General features: G+C 42.4%; 1 protein-coding gene across 1 annotated transcript in view; it reads left to right on the forward strand.

The window, feature by feature from the left end:
- The window catches only part of NPSR1 (neuropeptide S receptor 1), a 52,688-nt gene extending 41,776 nt beyond the window's left edge, over positions 1 to 10,912 (forward strand). The window contains exons 4-7 of the mRNA XM_009708803.1: positions 6,270 to 6,346; positions 8,307 to 8,396; positions 10,528 to 10,708; positions 10,837 to 10,912. Of these exons, the coding sequence (XP_009707105.1) occupies positions 6,270 to 6,346; positions 8,307 to 8,396; positions 10,528 to 10,708; positions 10,837 to 10,912 (424 nt within the window). The remainder of the gene's footprint in view (positions 1 to 6,269; positions 6,347 to 8,306; positions 8,397 to 10,527; positions 10,709 to 10,836) is intronic.
- The last annotated feature ends 3,136 nt before the right edge of the window (positions 10,913 to 14,048 follow it).

The following is a 14,048-nucleotide window of genomic DNA, read 5'->3' on the forward strand; positions in this document are numbered from 1 at the left end:
GGAATGGCTGTTAATGTCTGCAGGGACTCAATTTCTCTGCAAAAGTTTTATTCCACCAAATACTTTCAGATGCACAGTTGGTTTGATGGCAAACAAGACGCTGTTTCATAAGGGTGAGTGAGAGAGATCACGTACGTTGTAGTTGTGCGTTACTCTGTTGAAAGATTAATTACAAACAATGAAAGATGTTATTTAATAAATAAAGGCATTTTGTGATTTTTTTTTTTAATTTCATGGCCTTTAGCTGACGATGTTATTAAAAAAAGGCCACAACGTAACGATGGAGAGGCAATCCATAGATGTGCGACTGAAAAGTCAAGGATCAGTATCTAAGAAGCCAGGACTATGAATAAACCAGAAGCCAAGGCTCACGCCGCACTTACTGAGGAAGAGAGGCGGGGTGAATACAGAGAAAGAATAAGACCTTTTCCGCAATAATGCATTTTGTTTGCACAGCTATTTTATTTTCTCTGCCGATGCACTCTGATTTAGCTGCGTGGCAGATGCCTGACGCAATGTGGGACACTGGCTGGCGGAGTTAATTCATAATTAGTTCTGCCGCCTGAATCCGCTGAAAACCTAACCTCTACAGCAAAGCAGTTCACTGATGACAGCACTTTTTCTGGCACAGTTCATCCGAAGTGCATACAAAGGATAAAATTTTACTTTTCAGGTGCAGGACTTAATTCCACACTAGATACACCGCTTTAGCTGAGCAGTTTTCACTTGCTACAGTCCAGGTACCTTCATCTTTTAAGCTTCTCTCATCCATCCCTCAGCTCTCTCGGCAGAGCTGATTTCACATGTTCCTGACAGCCCTCAACTAACTCACAGGAGCTGTGTTATTCGTAACACCGCAGCCCGTGGAATGAATTATTTAGCCGATAACCTTGTGCTCAGTCTGGAAAACCCTTCCACTGACAGGCAAATCCTCCATGCGTGGTGCAAGCAAACCCTATGGATTCCAAGCCAAAACACGAACCAGAAGAAAACAACAATCTGTCCTTTTTTTTTTTTTTAACGTATATATAAAAGGGCAATCTATGAACCAAACTGCAAGAGTCCTAAAAGTTTAAAATACTTGGGAGATCTGTTCCCACCCCTTCTTCACAACTGGAGAATCAGCAATCAGTTGTCAAACCGCTCGTGGTTTTGTGGCGAGTTTTTTATCTGATTATAATACAAACGACCGAGGCCTGAATAATGAAAAGAAAATGAAAAGCTGTGATTAGATTTTTAACCCAAGTGTGTGATTATCTTTGAGAGCTGAGAAAAGGAGAGAATATTTGTTCTTTTCATGTAAAAGCTCCCCTCCGGTGTTGGTCAGGGAGAGCCACAGATCCTGCATCAGCTTCCTCTTTACAGTGCTTAAAAATTCAGCCTGTTCTTCCCTCTTATTCAGACTAATCTACCACTTTTTCTTCAGTTGCTGTTGTCAACCTACCAAAACCCAGAAAATTCAGAAAAATTAATTAGGCAGCCTGCAGTAATTAGTTTCCTCCTAATCAGGGGCAAGTGTCATCAGCTACAACCAAAGTCATTTCTCCTACGCCAAGATATGCCAAGCAAAGCTCAAACGGTATCGGTGATAGTTGAATGTCTCTGGGGGAATGACGACCAGAGATTAAATGTGGGTCGGATCAAGATTACAGACTGCTCTCCTGCAAATATTTACACCTGGGCCCCCCATGTCCTGTGATGGGGAGACAGGAGAGCTACTGGGTTTCTATTCCGTATCGCTCTTCTGTGCCAAACCATAATTACATTCTGGCACTCGAGTGTCCAGAAATTCAGAGTCTTTTTAGCTGTTATTCATGGCTGCCAAATACATTTTTTTACATTTTAACTTGATAATGTAATACATAGGCATTTATCAAATATAATTCCAAATTCAGGTTAAAAAAATATTACAAAAGTTCCTCTTGAAGCACAGAGGAATAAATAGCCATCTGCTGTTTAAAATCAAAACTCCAAAGAGAACATTTGCTTTGCAGCAGCAGAAAAATAATTAGAAGAGAAAAACCAGGATCAGCTAAAAGCAAAAATATGGAAATAAACCCAAGACATTGCAATGAAATAAAAAATAGATTAAATAAAAGGTATTTGTCTGAATTAAATCAAATAAAGGGAATAAAAATACCATTAATAAAAACACCAAAGGTCATTTTTTGAGCTTGATTCAGCGAGCACAATCATTTTTGCCTGCAATTTCCATTTCCAAATAAAAAAGCCTAGATCTTGCACATATGTTCTAATATCTGCCTGTCTATTCACTTCCCCATTACACATGCCTACAATGGTTTGTTCAGATGAAGTTACATATGCCTTTTGTCTCTGGATAAATAGTGCTGTAAATTAGCTACCATACAATAGAATGCAGCTGCATCACTTTTCACAAATAAAGTACAGGGAACAATAAGCAATGCTGGATGATAAATACAAGCAATTAGCAGGGAGCTTAAGTGTACTTTTTTCCATGGTAAAGGCTCATTTTACTACTAAATACTGAGGCTGGATGGGACAATATCATAATGCAATCATTTATTTAAGAAAAAAATTAAAAATCTGTGTCTAAAGAGTGGGCAGATCAATAATTCATATGATTGTTAATATCAAAACATAGCTTTACCAGAAGACATTTTATTTTCCAAAACAAACCTTATAAATGAATCAAAAAAAAAGATTTAAAGAGTGGGACTTTAAAGAGTGAGACTATTCGCGGTAGCATTTGTATGACTAACCATAAGTTAGTTATTTACATGAATTACCAATGGGGCCATATTAAACACCACCATCAACTAATAACATGCAACAATGAACATGTGTCTTAGTCCTTCAGAATTTGGATCAAGCTAAATTGTTTTCAGAGATGCAATGAATTTCATTTGCTGAGGTACATCCATAGTCTGAACCATATTCCTGTATTTTCCTGCCGCCTATCCAGATATGCATTTTATCAGGGCTAGAAAAATCACTGCATTTTCAGCTCAACAGCACGTCCTTCTTGTCCTGTGGTCTTCAAAGCCTGAGCAGCTCCTTCTCAAAAAGGCTTGGATTATTTTTCCGTCCAGGTTTGACTACTCCACCTGAGCTTTTTCTTCCCTTTCATTAGTCTCTTACCCGCAAATAATGGGCCACAACAACTCATACAGTATTTTAATATCATAGTATGCATTAAAATGTCCAGAGTACATGTTTATATAGCCCCCCAAGGATACCCAGCGAGGGCTGGAAGACCAGTCCACTACACACCTACAGACACAAAGAAACCTGACGACCCCTGGACCTAAAGAACTGTACATCCCATCTCCCAGTGCTTTCAAGCAGCATGTGGGCACGCTACACATGTTGGAAAATGAGGTTTGTGGCAATGAGTACAGTGTGCTTTTACATCTTGGCAGTGAAGGCTGAGCAGCTTGACGTCAAGAGGAAGGAAACAGAGATTACGACAGTCAGAATGGTGCAGACCACTGCCGATCACCCTCCTGCCCATCTGAATACCAGTTGTTATCTGTCCCCTCCAAAGCTGCTCTTTGCTCATCTGCCACTTCGTATTCCGTCAAGTGGGAATTTCTTCCCACCCTTTGAGATGTCACCAACTGCCACATCCTCCTCCAGCCACCTTTTACAGAAAGAAAGAAGCTACAAATGCATTCTGAAAAAATCCTGCTTTTCCCTTGTAAGAAAAATAAGACTTCTGTTCCATAAGTGCTCTCTTTTTATTGTTGTGACTTTGAAACACACAGACAGATGCCTTTTATGATCTTAAGCTTTAGGTGACACATTTCTGGAAACTCCAGTTTCTTAGCTCCATGCCAGCATAGTTGAGGGGAAAAAAAAAAAAGAAAAAAAAAGAAAAAAAAAAAAGAAAATATTAGGCACTAATAAGATCTGGAGTCCCAGAGAGATTAAAGCATAAAGGCATAATTGTGGCTGACAAAACAGTCGCTGGGAAGTGTACCTCGTATGACAAGCAACTCGTCTTTCCTGACCCCCACCCTGAGCAGCTTTACAGCACCTCTGGTCCCCTCCCGATAAGGAAGGCTCCAGTGGATCCAGCTGCAGAAAAAAGAAAGATGAGCAGAGGCAAAACCACCAGTACAAATCCACTATGTTGGCAGCACTTTAATTCCTGGTTTAATCCAGTGGCTTCTAAACTTTCCCCTGGACTTTTAAAAATTAAGGATTCAAATGAAACAGCGTGTAATCTCATCCGTGAAATGCCAGACGAAGAAGACAGGTGCTGTAACTGCATCTGGTGAAAGGGATGCTCCTACCAGCCTCTGCAGCCAAGAGGGCAGGATTTCTGGGTCTGGAAGGAAAGCAAGTGAGGAGCCTGACCTCGTAATTCAATCCTTGTGGCACTTGGCTGGAAGAAGGGAGTCTGAGTATTTTGACTACGGAGTTAGGCTCTTTCGTCCTGGTGCTTAGCAACTCTGAATGTGTCCTGCTGGACATCAGGGGGGATATTGCTTCAACTGCAAATAAAAAGGTCAGGCTAGAGATAACAGGCTAGGGAGGAAATAGAAAAAAGAAATTTTAGGACCTGGCTGGAAATTTTCTTGAGATGATGACAATTATCATTATAATACATTCTTATTCACTGGAACAATCAAAGGAGAAATGATACATGAATTTTTCCACCATTGTCAGTACAAAATACAAAGGAACTCTCAAGTGCACCAGCTGATAAACAAACAGGTTTTTGAAAAGCCAGGAGGTAAAAGGGAAATGTTCAAGTTAGCTGGGAGCCATGCTGGACCTTTGAAGGGATTAAGGAGGGCAAGCTAAAGTCCGCGGCAGATGCATGCAAAACCCTCCCTGGGCAAGTACACTACTGCTCTGCTGCACGGCCCAGACCGCACGTTGGATTTCCAGCTCTCACCTGTCGAGCCTGGAAACCAGATGGCCAAAACTTCCACAGAAAGGAAATCTCCAAGGCACACAAATACCGCCTTTGCAAGCGTGTCTAGGAATTGAGAGTGCTGTAGGAAAGGCTCGTATATCAGTCTGAAAGCTCGAATAAGAAAAAAGTCTCTTCTAATAATAAAAACAAGCCACATGATAGTAAGACACATTTTTGTCTCTATAAAACACCCTGAAATAATCTCCCTAGTTACACCTTTTTCACAGAGCCACCGCAGAGGTTTATGGCAATTAATGGTCAGGCTGTCCCAGGTCCCCCAAAACACTGCGGTGTATCGCAAATGACACATGATGTCTTCTCTTATGATGCTTGGTTTTCACACCAGGAAAACATGGCAACCTGAGTGCATTAGCTGAAATATTCTTAAATTATTTTTGTCTTCCTTAGCAGACTAAAAAGAAAAACACCAGTCAAAAGTATGCTGTTGCTTAGCGATTTTAGCTGCATGTTATGCGTGCCTGCAGGAGAAAAGGCAGACAGAGAATGGCCTCAAATTTTTTTTATGTAAACTGCTGAAAAGGTAACCTCCTCATCCAGCATGTGGGCTCAAACAACCCTTCTTGCTTGAAGGAATTATTTTTACCTATTCTATATTAAATAAGTAGAATTCCAGATTTGTTGTCACCTAGGGAGAGGTGATAACTCTCTGAGGTCATTTTTGACTAGGACATTTTTCATCTTTCCCATTAAAAGTGTATATTCCCTTCTAAATATGTAAATTGCGGCAGATCTCGTTTTGAATCATCTAGCTCTTCCATCTACCTGCTGCTTCTGTCCTCCTCAATTTCTGTCCCAGGATCTTGAGACCCAAAAGTGAGCACCGTGGTATTTAACTGTATTTCTCATGGATCTTGCCCCTATCAAATTCCTCAGCATCCCATTTTATTCGCCAGCTTCATACTCATAAAGTAACACCGAACCAGAAGTGTACACACAGTAGAAACCAGGTCCCTCCCCTCGCTTCCCCCATTGCAGGGCTAGCGTCCTGGGGCTGGTACCCAGGCAGATTCAGCCTCCACTAGCTCAAAATCCCCAACGAGCTCTTGTCTGCGAGATCTTGGCCAAATCACTGCATTCCTCTGAGCCTCAAAGTTGACATCTGCAAAGCCAGCACAACGATAACGACTTCCACGGTGAGAACTCTTCAGATCTGCTTCTGAAAAGTACTACAGGAGAGTCATATTTTATTTGTTATTGTTGTTGTCATTATTATTCCCATGCAGTCCCATCATCTCTATGAGCTCCACACACAGAGATGAGTGTATTCATAGAGCACGAATGACTGGGACGTCAGTTACATTTACTGTGCCTCATAATACCAATGACTTTTTCCCTTCTGTAGCGTCATATACTCAATCGTGATTCGAACCATCTGGATGAAGAGCAAAGCTCAGGCTGTCATCATATCCAGCTGCCCTGGTGAGTCTCAGCACACACGTGTCTCCAGCCTCCTGATTCAAATCCTGCCGGTTCTCCCAAATCCGGGAATGCCTGGACATGCAGCGTTGCATCGGGCCCCCATCACTGTGGTGGGAATGGGGTTTCTGTAATTGCTCATTCACAACTCTTTTCTACATTGTGTACCGTCTTTCCTTTGATACTAAATCCCCTTTAGGGAAACGATAGAAACCATCTGCGAGAAAATAATTGAAAAGTAAAAAATCCTTATTCTAGAACTTAGAATGCCTATTCCTAGAACTTTGCCCAACTCCAGAATAACGTTTTCCTAGCATATACTCAGATAACACTTTCGCTGTGTTTTCACACGCCCTTGCAATTCTGGATTTTGGTCAAGATCAGAAATTCCCAGCTACAGAAAGCCATAAAATGAGCTGAGCTTTCCACCCCAAGACCACAAACATATTTGGGCTGTTCTGAGCTATTTTGGCAAAGAGCACAAATCATTTCAAGAGCCTCACTTGTGAGCTGCCTTTCCTACTAGTTACAAAGAAAAGTATGTTAATTTATGCTAATGTGTTTTACAATGCAATGGTAAGAGCCTACAACCAGTTAGTACAGCCAAGGGGTGAGTGGAAACACATCAAACCACAAGGACCAAGTTGCTGGTACTTGCCTGAAGCAGGATCATGGATCATGTCTGGTACAGAAGGAAGTGTCCTAATGTGATGTTGCACATATTCAGATATCTTTGTGTCATAACCCATCATCTGTCAACTTAGGATTTACTCCTCCTTCGAAAAGCTGGAGCAGAACTGATTTCTAATCATCCTGCCTTCATGACACAATCGGTATTAACTAGTCTTCAAAAAAATGTCATTCTCCTCATGCAAGAGGTATATTCTGCTCTATAAGTCACCAAATGATTTCCAGTAATACTAAACATGGACTAATTTTAAGCTTCTACACGGGGTGTTTCACTGATAACAAGCCCCCATTCATTTTATTTATATTTTTTGCTTTACAAATTATGCAGCCTTGATATGCTGTTTTTATAAGAGGTGCAAGAAGTTGTGTACACAGAGTTATTTCCAATTACATTAATCAAAATTCCAGCCCTAAGTTTGGAATACAAGAGTTTAGAGCTGTTTTGACAAAAAAGACCTTCTTGCCTATTCACTATGGTAAACCTAATTATTCTGACCCAGCAACATGAACAGCAAATTGACATTAATAATGAAATCAGGCATAATATTGCAATCATGCTGGTACTGTTATTCAAATATAGAACTTGATTCTCAGAGACATTGGTGTGGCTTCAGAGGAAATGAGATCAACCAGCCTTGGTGTGAGACTGAATAGAATTTCCTTCTCAATTCAAGCCACACTTCATTTCTGAAAAGCTAGTCTAACAGCACTTCGTATTTCATTACTGAGTCAACACGGACAGTAAAATGCATGAGTGATTATCCAAAGCATCTAAAAGAGTAAGAGGTTAAGGGAACGGAGTATGTAGCTTTTGAAATCCTTCTGACTGAAACGCAGTTAAAAGTGAACAGGTAGCCCGTTTTGCCAGGTTGTTTCTTCTCTTTTCTTAATTACAGCTGCTAGTTCCTTTCAGAAAATGTCCTCTATAACACCGTTGCGGTTGCATTTTTCTAGCTGCAATGGTGCATGGGTTTTATTAGGCTGATACAGCTGGGCACATGGGCAGTGGTTTTCCTGACTAAGTGTCGAGGATCAGGAACACCCAGCTGTCCCACTGCTTCAGGAAGATCTTTTCTGCTCACTTTTTCCCCTTTGATTTTGGGTGGCTCAGGTTTTGAGCATCCAGCTTGAGCAGCCTTGCAAGTGTCTGAATTTTAAGAATTCCTGAGCCCCTGCCCGACACCAGATTAGGATGTCCTGCCCGTGGAGCTACACACTGACACATCCACGCACCAGCCCGGCTCTTGTCCTACCTGAATTGTTTTTTCCCCAGGTGGCAAAACCTCTGCTGGCTACACCAGTCGTGGGTTCATATCCAGAGCGAAAGTGAAAGCGATCAAGTACAGCATCGTAATTATCCTTGGTAAGTGAAAATTCCTACAGCTGGTAGCTAGGCAGGATGCTGACCTTAGGAGCTGGTCTTCCTCAGCTCCCTCCATCATCAGCAGGTCAAATGCAGCAGTTGGCTCAGAGAAGGAGCTTTACACAGACCCCCTGACTTACCACCTTCTGACCTTGTCCTTCCCCTCTCCTCTGGCTGATAAGCTCCTATATTAGGGATCTGACACAAGCTTCAAATGAAATTATATGCCCAGCCTCTCATATGCATAAAAAAATGCAAAGGAGGGACATCGCCTAAAAGGAACAAAGAAAGGGGTCATCTCCTTTCCAAAGACTTGTTCCCAAAAGACTTGGCAACTGAGCTGTCTTTCAGGCTTAGGGACTATGTATGGCATGTTAGGTGCCAGGGCGGTGCAAGGGAGAGGAAGGAGAGGCGCCGGGTGCGGAGCAGTTGAATTTGATGTCAGAGGTGGGTTGCCTGCCGAGGTGGGAAGAAGGAGCTCTCTTTTCCCAAATGGGCGGCAGATGACTCGGTGCAGGTGCCCTCCATCTCCCAGGGAGATGACATTATTCTGATGGAATTAGGAGCCTGACATTCTATCTCAAGAAATACAGGCAGCGTCACACAGGGCTTGTAATTAGCTGGCAGGAAGGCGACCGAAGCTATTTACTCCCAAGGGCTGACAGCCCTCCCCTACCACCGAAAAAGAGATTGCTCCTCTTTCCAACGCTACGCAAAATTCAGACCAGATGATACTGCGATAACAGCTACTGCGGAGGTGCTTCGCTCGTCGTTTAGCGGTAGCATCTGCAGACATGAGAGAGGCCGGTATGATTCATGCTTTTCAGAAGCCCAAGTCCGGCTTCTTTGTGTCTGAACTTTTCTTCGTGGCAATCAGAGAAAGCTTTTGTCAGAAACAACAACTACTGCAACACCATCAGATGTTAAAGCTCACCTGGGTGCTCAGTATTTCAAAGGACCTTGATAATATCCGGCACCCAGCACCTGTTGACATGCAAACAGGTTAAGGCACCTAGCATTCATGGATTTCTTTAAAGCCACTTAAAGTTCTGCATGGTCAGAGGTATGATCCATACGCTGACTCTGTGTACTGCTGTTTTGCTGGTATCTGGACATACACACTGCCGGCGGGGGGTTACTCTAGAAAAGAGGAGGGGAGTTTACCTCTTCCCTGCACATTCAGTGAGTGTTCAGCTAACTGCCAACAAAGAAATACTGATGAATGTGATAAAAAAACCACGCACGAGGTCACTCTGTCACCTCATTTGGGTCGGGGCGGGATCACGTGCCTGATTTCACTGACACCCGTACATTTGCAACCCAGGTACTTACAGCTTCGTTGGGCAAACTGCTTGTCCCAGCTTTTCTATGTAAATCTTGACTCAAAAGCCTTTGTAAAAGAAGATGATGTAGAAATTTGTGAGGGTCAGATTCATTCCCTGTGCCTGCGAATAAAGCTACAACTGTGGTCTTTTTATTTCTACCACCTCTGAACAAAAGCAGGGGCTATGAACAACGCAATCCTCTCTTCCCTTCCCCAAATTCATCTCCCAAATTGCAGTGGAAGAATTGGAGACCCTTCCTGCACGGTCCATGTAGGCAGCACCTCCAGCCAGCATGCCAAATGACACGTTGGTCTGTCGTGATGTGGCGTGGAAGGTGTCATTCCTTACTCCCGGGTGTCCAAGAGACTTTGTTTTAATAGATGGCTGTGACAGTCAGCGCTGTCACGGAGCGGCACGTTGGTGATGGGTACATTATATTGGCTGCTCACCCAGGGGACCGCTAAAAGAGCGCTTCACTATAAGTGATGATGCTTTAACGGGCTACTATTTACCCTTTATGTGTTGTGTAGTGTTCGAAAGTGCCTCGCTATGTCTAGAGGGAGCACTCTAAACACTTACAGGAGCATACATAATATATTTTATGGGCATTTAAGTAAAAATAAAGACAAATAAAAGCACAATCTAATAACTATTCTCTTAAATAAGACCCTGAATAGGGAGAGATTTTATTTTTGCCTGAACAAATATTTATGCGCTATGACAGTCTCTCTACGCGTGTGGGATTACCTCCCTAAATAGCTAAACTATCTAACATCAAACTCTTCCTCTCTCTGTCTCTCTTGTAGCATTTGTTCTCTGTTGGAGCCCTTACTTTCTTTTCGATATCCTGGACAACTTCAACGTACTCCCTGAGACGAGAGAGCGCTTCTACGCATCCGTCATCATTCAGAACCTGCCAGCCTTGAACAGTGCCATCAACCCCCTCATCTACTGCCTCTTCAGCAACCGCCTCTTCCCCCCTTTCGAGTATTGCTCCTTTACTCTCACCCTGACCGCCCCCTAAGAAGGGAGGGAACACATAAACACAGTCCCTAAACCCATCATCTATTTTCACCTGGTTTAATTCTGACTGTTCCTTATTTTCTTTAGAAAAGGCTGGGGGGGACTTTCCGGGACAGAAGCGATGAAGGGCAGGAGATGCAGGTCCTGTCCAAACCAGAATACATCTAGAACAGGTGATGCTTCTCAAAACCACGCCGGGACCTGTACCAAGGAAAGCCAAGGTCCCCCACAAGCCCTGTGCATCGTGAGCAGACGGACATCGACCGGCAAGAGCCCGCATGTTGACGGGTTTTCCAGCGTTATTTTCTGTCGTTATTTTGGATCGGCACTGCAGATTCGGCAGCCCAATGCCGCCCATGCCAAACTCAGTACGAGGGGTTTGCATGCCACTGTTGTGAGGGCTCATCTTGACCTTCTGTTTTTAAGCAAGCTGTAATATATGTGTGATCTGAATGGCAAAAAACAATGTAAATGGTGTCTAGTCAGAGTCTTCTCTATTTTTCAGGAGTCGCTAAAAGCTGTCTACTGTACTGACTGGCTCATAGAACTGATAAAGAGTATTTACAAATAATTACAGAGCAGGGACCCTACTTAAAATGAAAACACAGGCACTTTTCCAACGAGAACACGCCACCGTCACTCTATATAATTATATCTGGGTTTCATACACAAGCACTTTGGAAGTCGTTGCCAGAGAAGAGGGGACTGAAGGGCCGGGTTACTGCCTCCCACCTCTCCTGGCCCTGCTTCTCAGCTCACACCAGTCCGCCCAGTTGCACCATCCCTGCATCTCATCCTCCCCTTCCTGTAGGGTATTTCTCTGCTGCCCTACTTCGGTGTGTCGGAGGGACCCCAGGGTCCCCTCAGGGCTTCCATGTGACACATTGGGACAATCATTTATTTCTGGGCTACTGTATTAAGGAAGCGCTTGCCAGACCTGGTGGTGCATCACGTGCGCAGGTCAGCCTTGCCGCCCACACAGCATCATTTCCCTGGCTCGTGCCCTGTGTAAATCATCCATGTCGCTTAAATCAAGCGGTGAACCATACACATCTTTAGACAACCTCAGAGCCAGAAGATGACCTATAAAACTCAAATTACATTTAGAGAAAAATTATTATGTTGATGGTCCGGTCTTGTAAACTCATTGTAGGGTCCACAGAGTACCGGTCGTCAGGCAGAGCTTCGCTGCCCGGCACCCAAGCGGTTGGGCATCCCCTTCCCCGGGCCCTTGGGGCATCCTCCCCCCACATCGTTCTCAAGTTTAAGGAGAAACGTTCCCACGCAGGTTCAGTGGGTGGGTGGATGATATTGACTTCAATGTTCGATTTACCGCAAGCCAGCTTAAAGTGTTTGTGGAATAATACACTCTAACTAGCTGTACAGCAAGTATGTTAGTTTCCTCTCGGTAAAAAAAAATTACATCCTTACTTAAGTGGAGTCAGTTTAAACAGGGTTTTTTTATTATGATGATCTTTTGCAATGAGTTTATTCCTTGCAAAACAAGAACTGAATAAAATTTATTTATAATTACCTACATTACAAAAATCTTTCTTCCTGAGTAGGAGATACATAAAATCGTGGGGCTTTATGTTCTCAGGAAAATAAATCAGGTTTCTCTTTTTATTATTATGAAGATCTGTTATGTCTAAATTTTGCTAACAGTTGAATTAAAACCATGAATCTACACCAGCCTTTACAGCAGCCACCTTGGATAGACGGCATATAAGAACTAGACAACATGTTTTCTCGTGGGCACATTAAAACTTTTAGGAAAGTGGACTGCTCTGTTAGATCTCATAGTGATACAGATTATTTTTTTTTAACTTTCTCATCTGATACATATACACTGGCTACCTACTTTTGAACAATTGATGAAGTTCATAGACTTAATACCTGGAAATCAGATAACATTTCTGAGCAGTACTTTGATTCATAAATTTAACATGACTCAATCCCGCTAAAATTTACATATTATTCACTGGGGTCACTGCATGAATTATCCCATCTAAATTAAGCATATGCATGAGTAAATGTAGGACTCCAGCCTTAAATGAAGTTGTTATCCATTTATTTTCAAAGAAACAGCCTTTTTGTTTCATTCCTTATTGAGTTATGTACTATTTACATGTTGTTTATATCCTCCTTCCTCTGGACATGATTGTGATGCCCTTCCTCATATGAGGATCTTCCAGTTTAAATGGCCTCGCATTGCTTTTGTCTGCATCACTTCCAAGCACTTAAACACAAAAATAAATAGTTTATCTCATTTCTACCCTGCTTCCTTGCTGTGCAGGAGATGGCATTTCGCAGCCTTTTTATATTCTCCAAAACTTTTGTTGTAAAGAAACAGAAAAAGCTGAGTTTTTCTGTTAGTCTGGAAAACCCTTGCACGGCCCTCCTTTGTCTCTTGGGAGAGCAATTTTGGGAATTTCATCTGACTCCAGCAGGTTTCTTATTCTGCAATTTGCTCTACATCTGTTGACTTTTCAGTCGCTTAATGATGACAGAGTTGTTACAGAAGACCCCACGCTGACGACGAGAGGTAGCAAAAGTCAGTGTCAAGGTCCAAACATCCAGAGAGAACGTCTGACCACAACAAGAAGAGGGCACCCAACAGGTTTGTCCACGTCTGCCCATGAGGAGCTGTGTTTTCCATCAGCTTTAACGCTTTAAGATCCATCTGTGAGATCCCTCTGACATTCCCACAGCAACCAGAACTATTTGTTGTGCATGACTGTTAGGACATAAAACCCTGTATAATAATAAAGTCCTGTATGATTATAGGTTCCCAGGAAGCTTGAAAAATCAGATGCTCATCCCTCAGAGAAGTCACATCAAACAGCATAGGACTAAGATACTTTTCAAGCTGACACATTCATTCAAGAGAATAGAAGATGTGTGCTTTCTGTGACAGGTTCAAATAAAATCTGAATGAGAAAGCTATTTAACTTGCTCTTGGAAATTTTTTGATGTAATTTAAAGTTCAGTTCTCTTAGTCCAGATTTCCATCTGCTGCTGAAAGTGTAAAGCAGTATTTTGTCTTTCATCTTGGTTTTGCCTTTGAAATTTCTGTCTCCTTTTTTATTTTTACTTTGAAAAAACTAACGCAAGACAGCAAAATTTAACATCCAAATCACTGGGTAGATATATTCTAATAATGAAGTGCAATATTCCATGTTGCAACCATGGAAGAATTGCAAAGTAAAAGCCTACCTAGAAGCATTTTGCATCCTCCTGCACGCTGCTGACCAAGCACTTAGAAGGGCAGACATCATCAGTCAAAAAAAAAAAAAAAAAAAGG

This window comes from Cariama cristata, unplaced genomic scaffold (genome assembly GCF_000690535.1).
Source record: "Cariama cristata isolate BGI_N322 unplaced genomic scaffold, ASM69053v1 scaffold501, whole genome shotgun sequence".
In the NCBI taxonomy this organism is placed as follows: domain Eukaryota; kingdom Metazoa; phylum Chordata; class Aves; order Cariamiformes; family Cariamidae; genus Cariama; species Cariama cristata.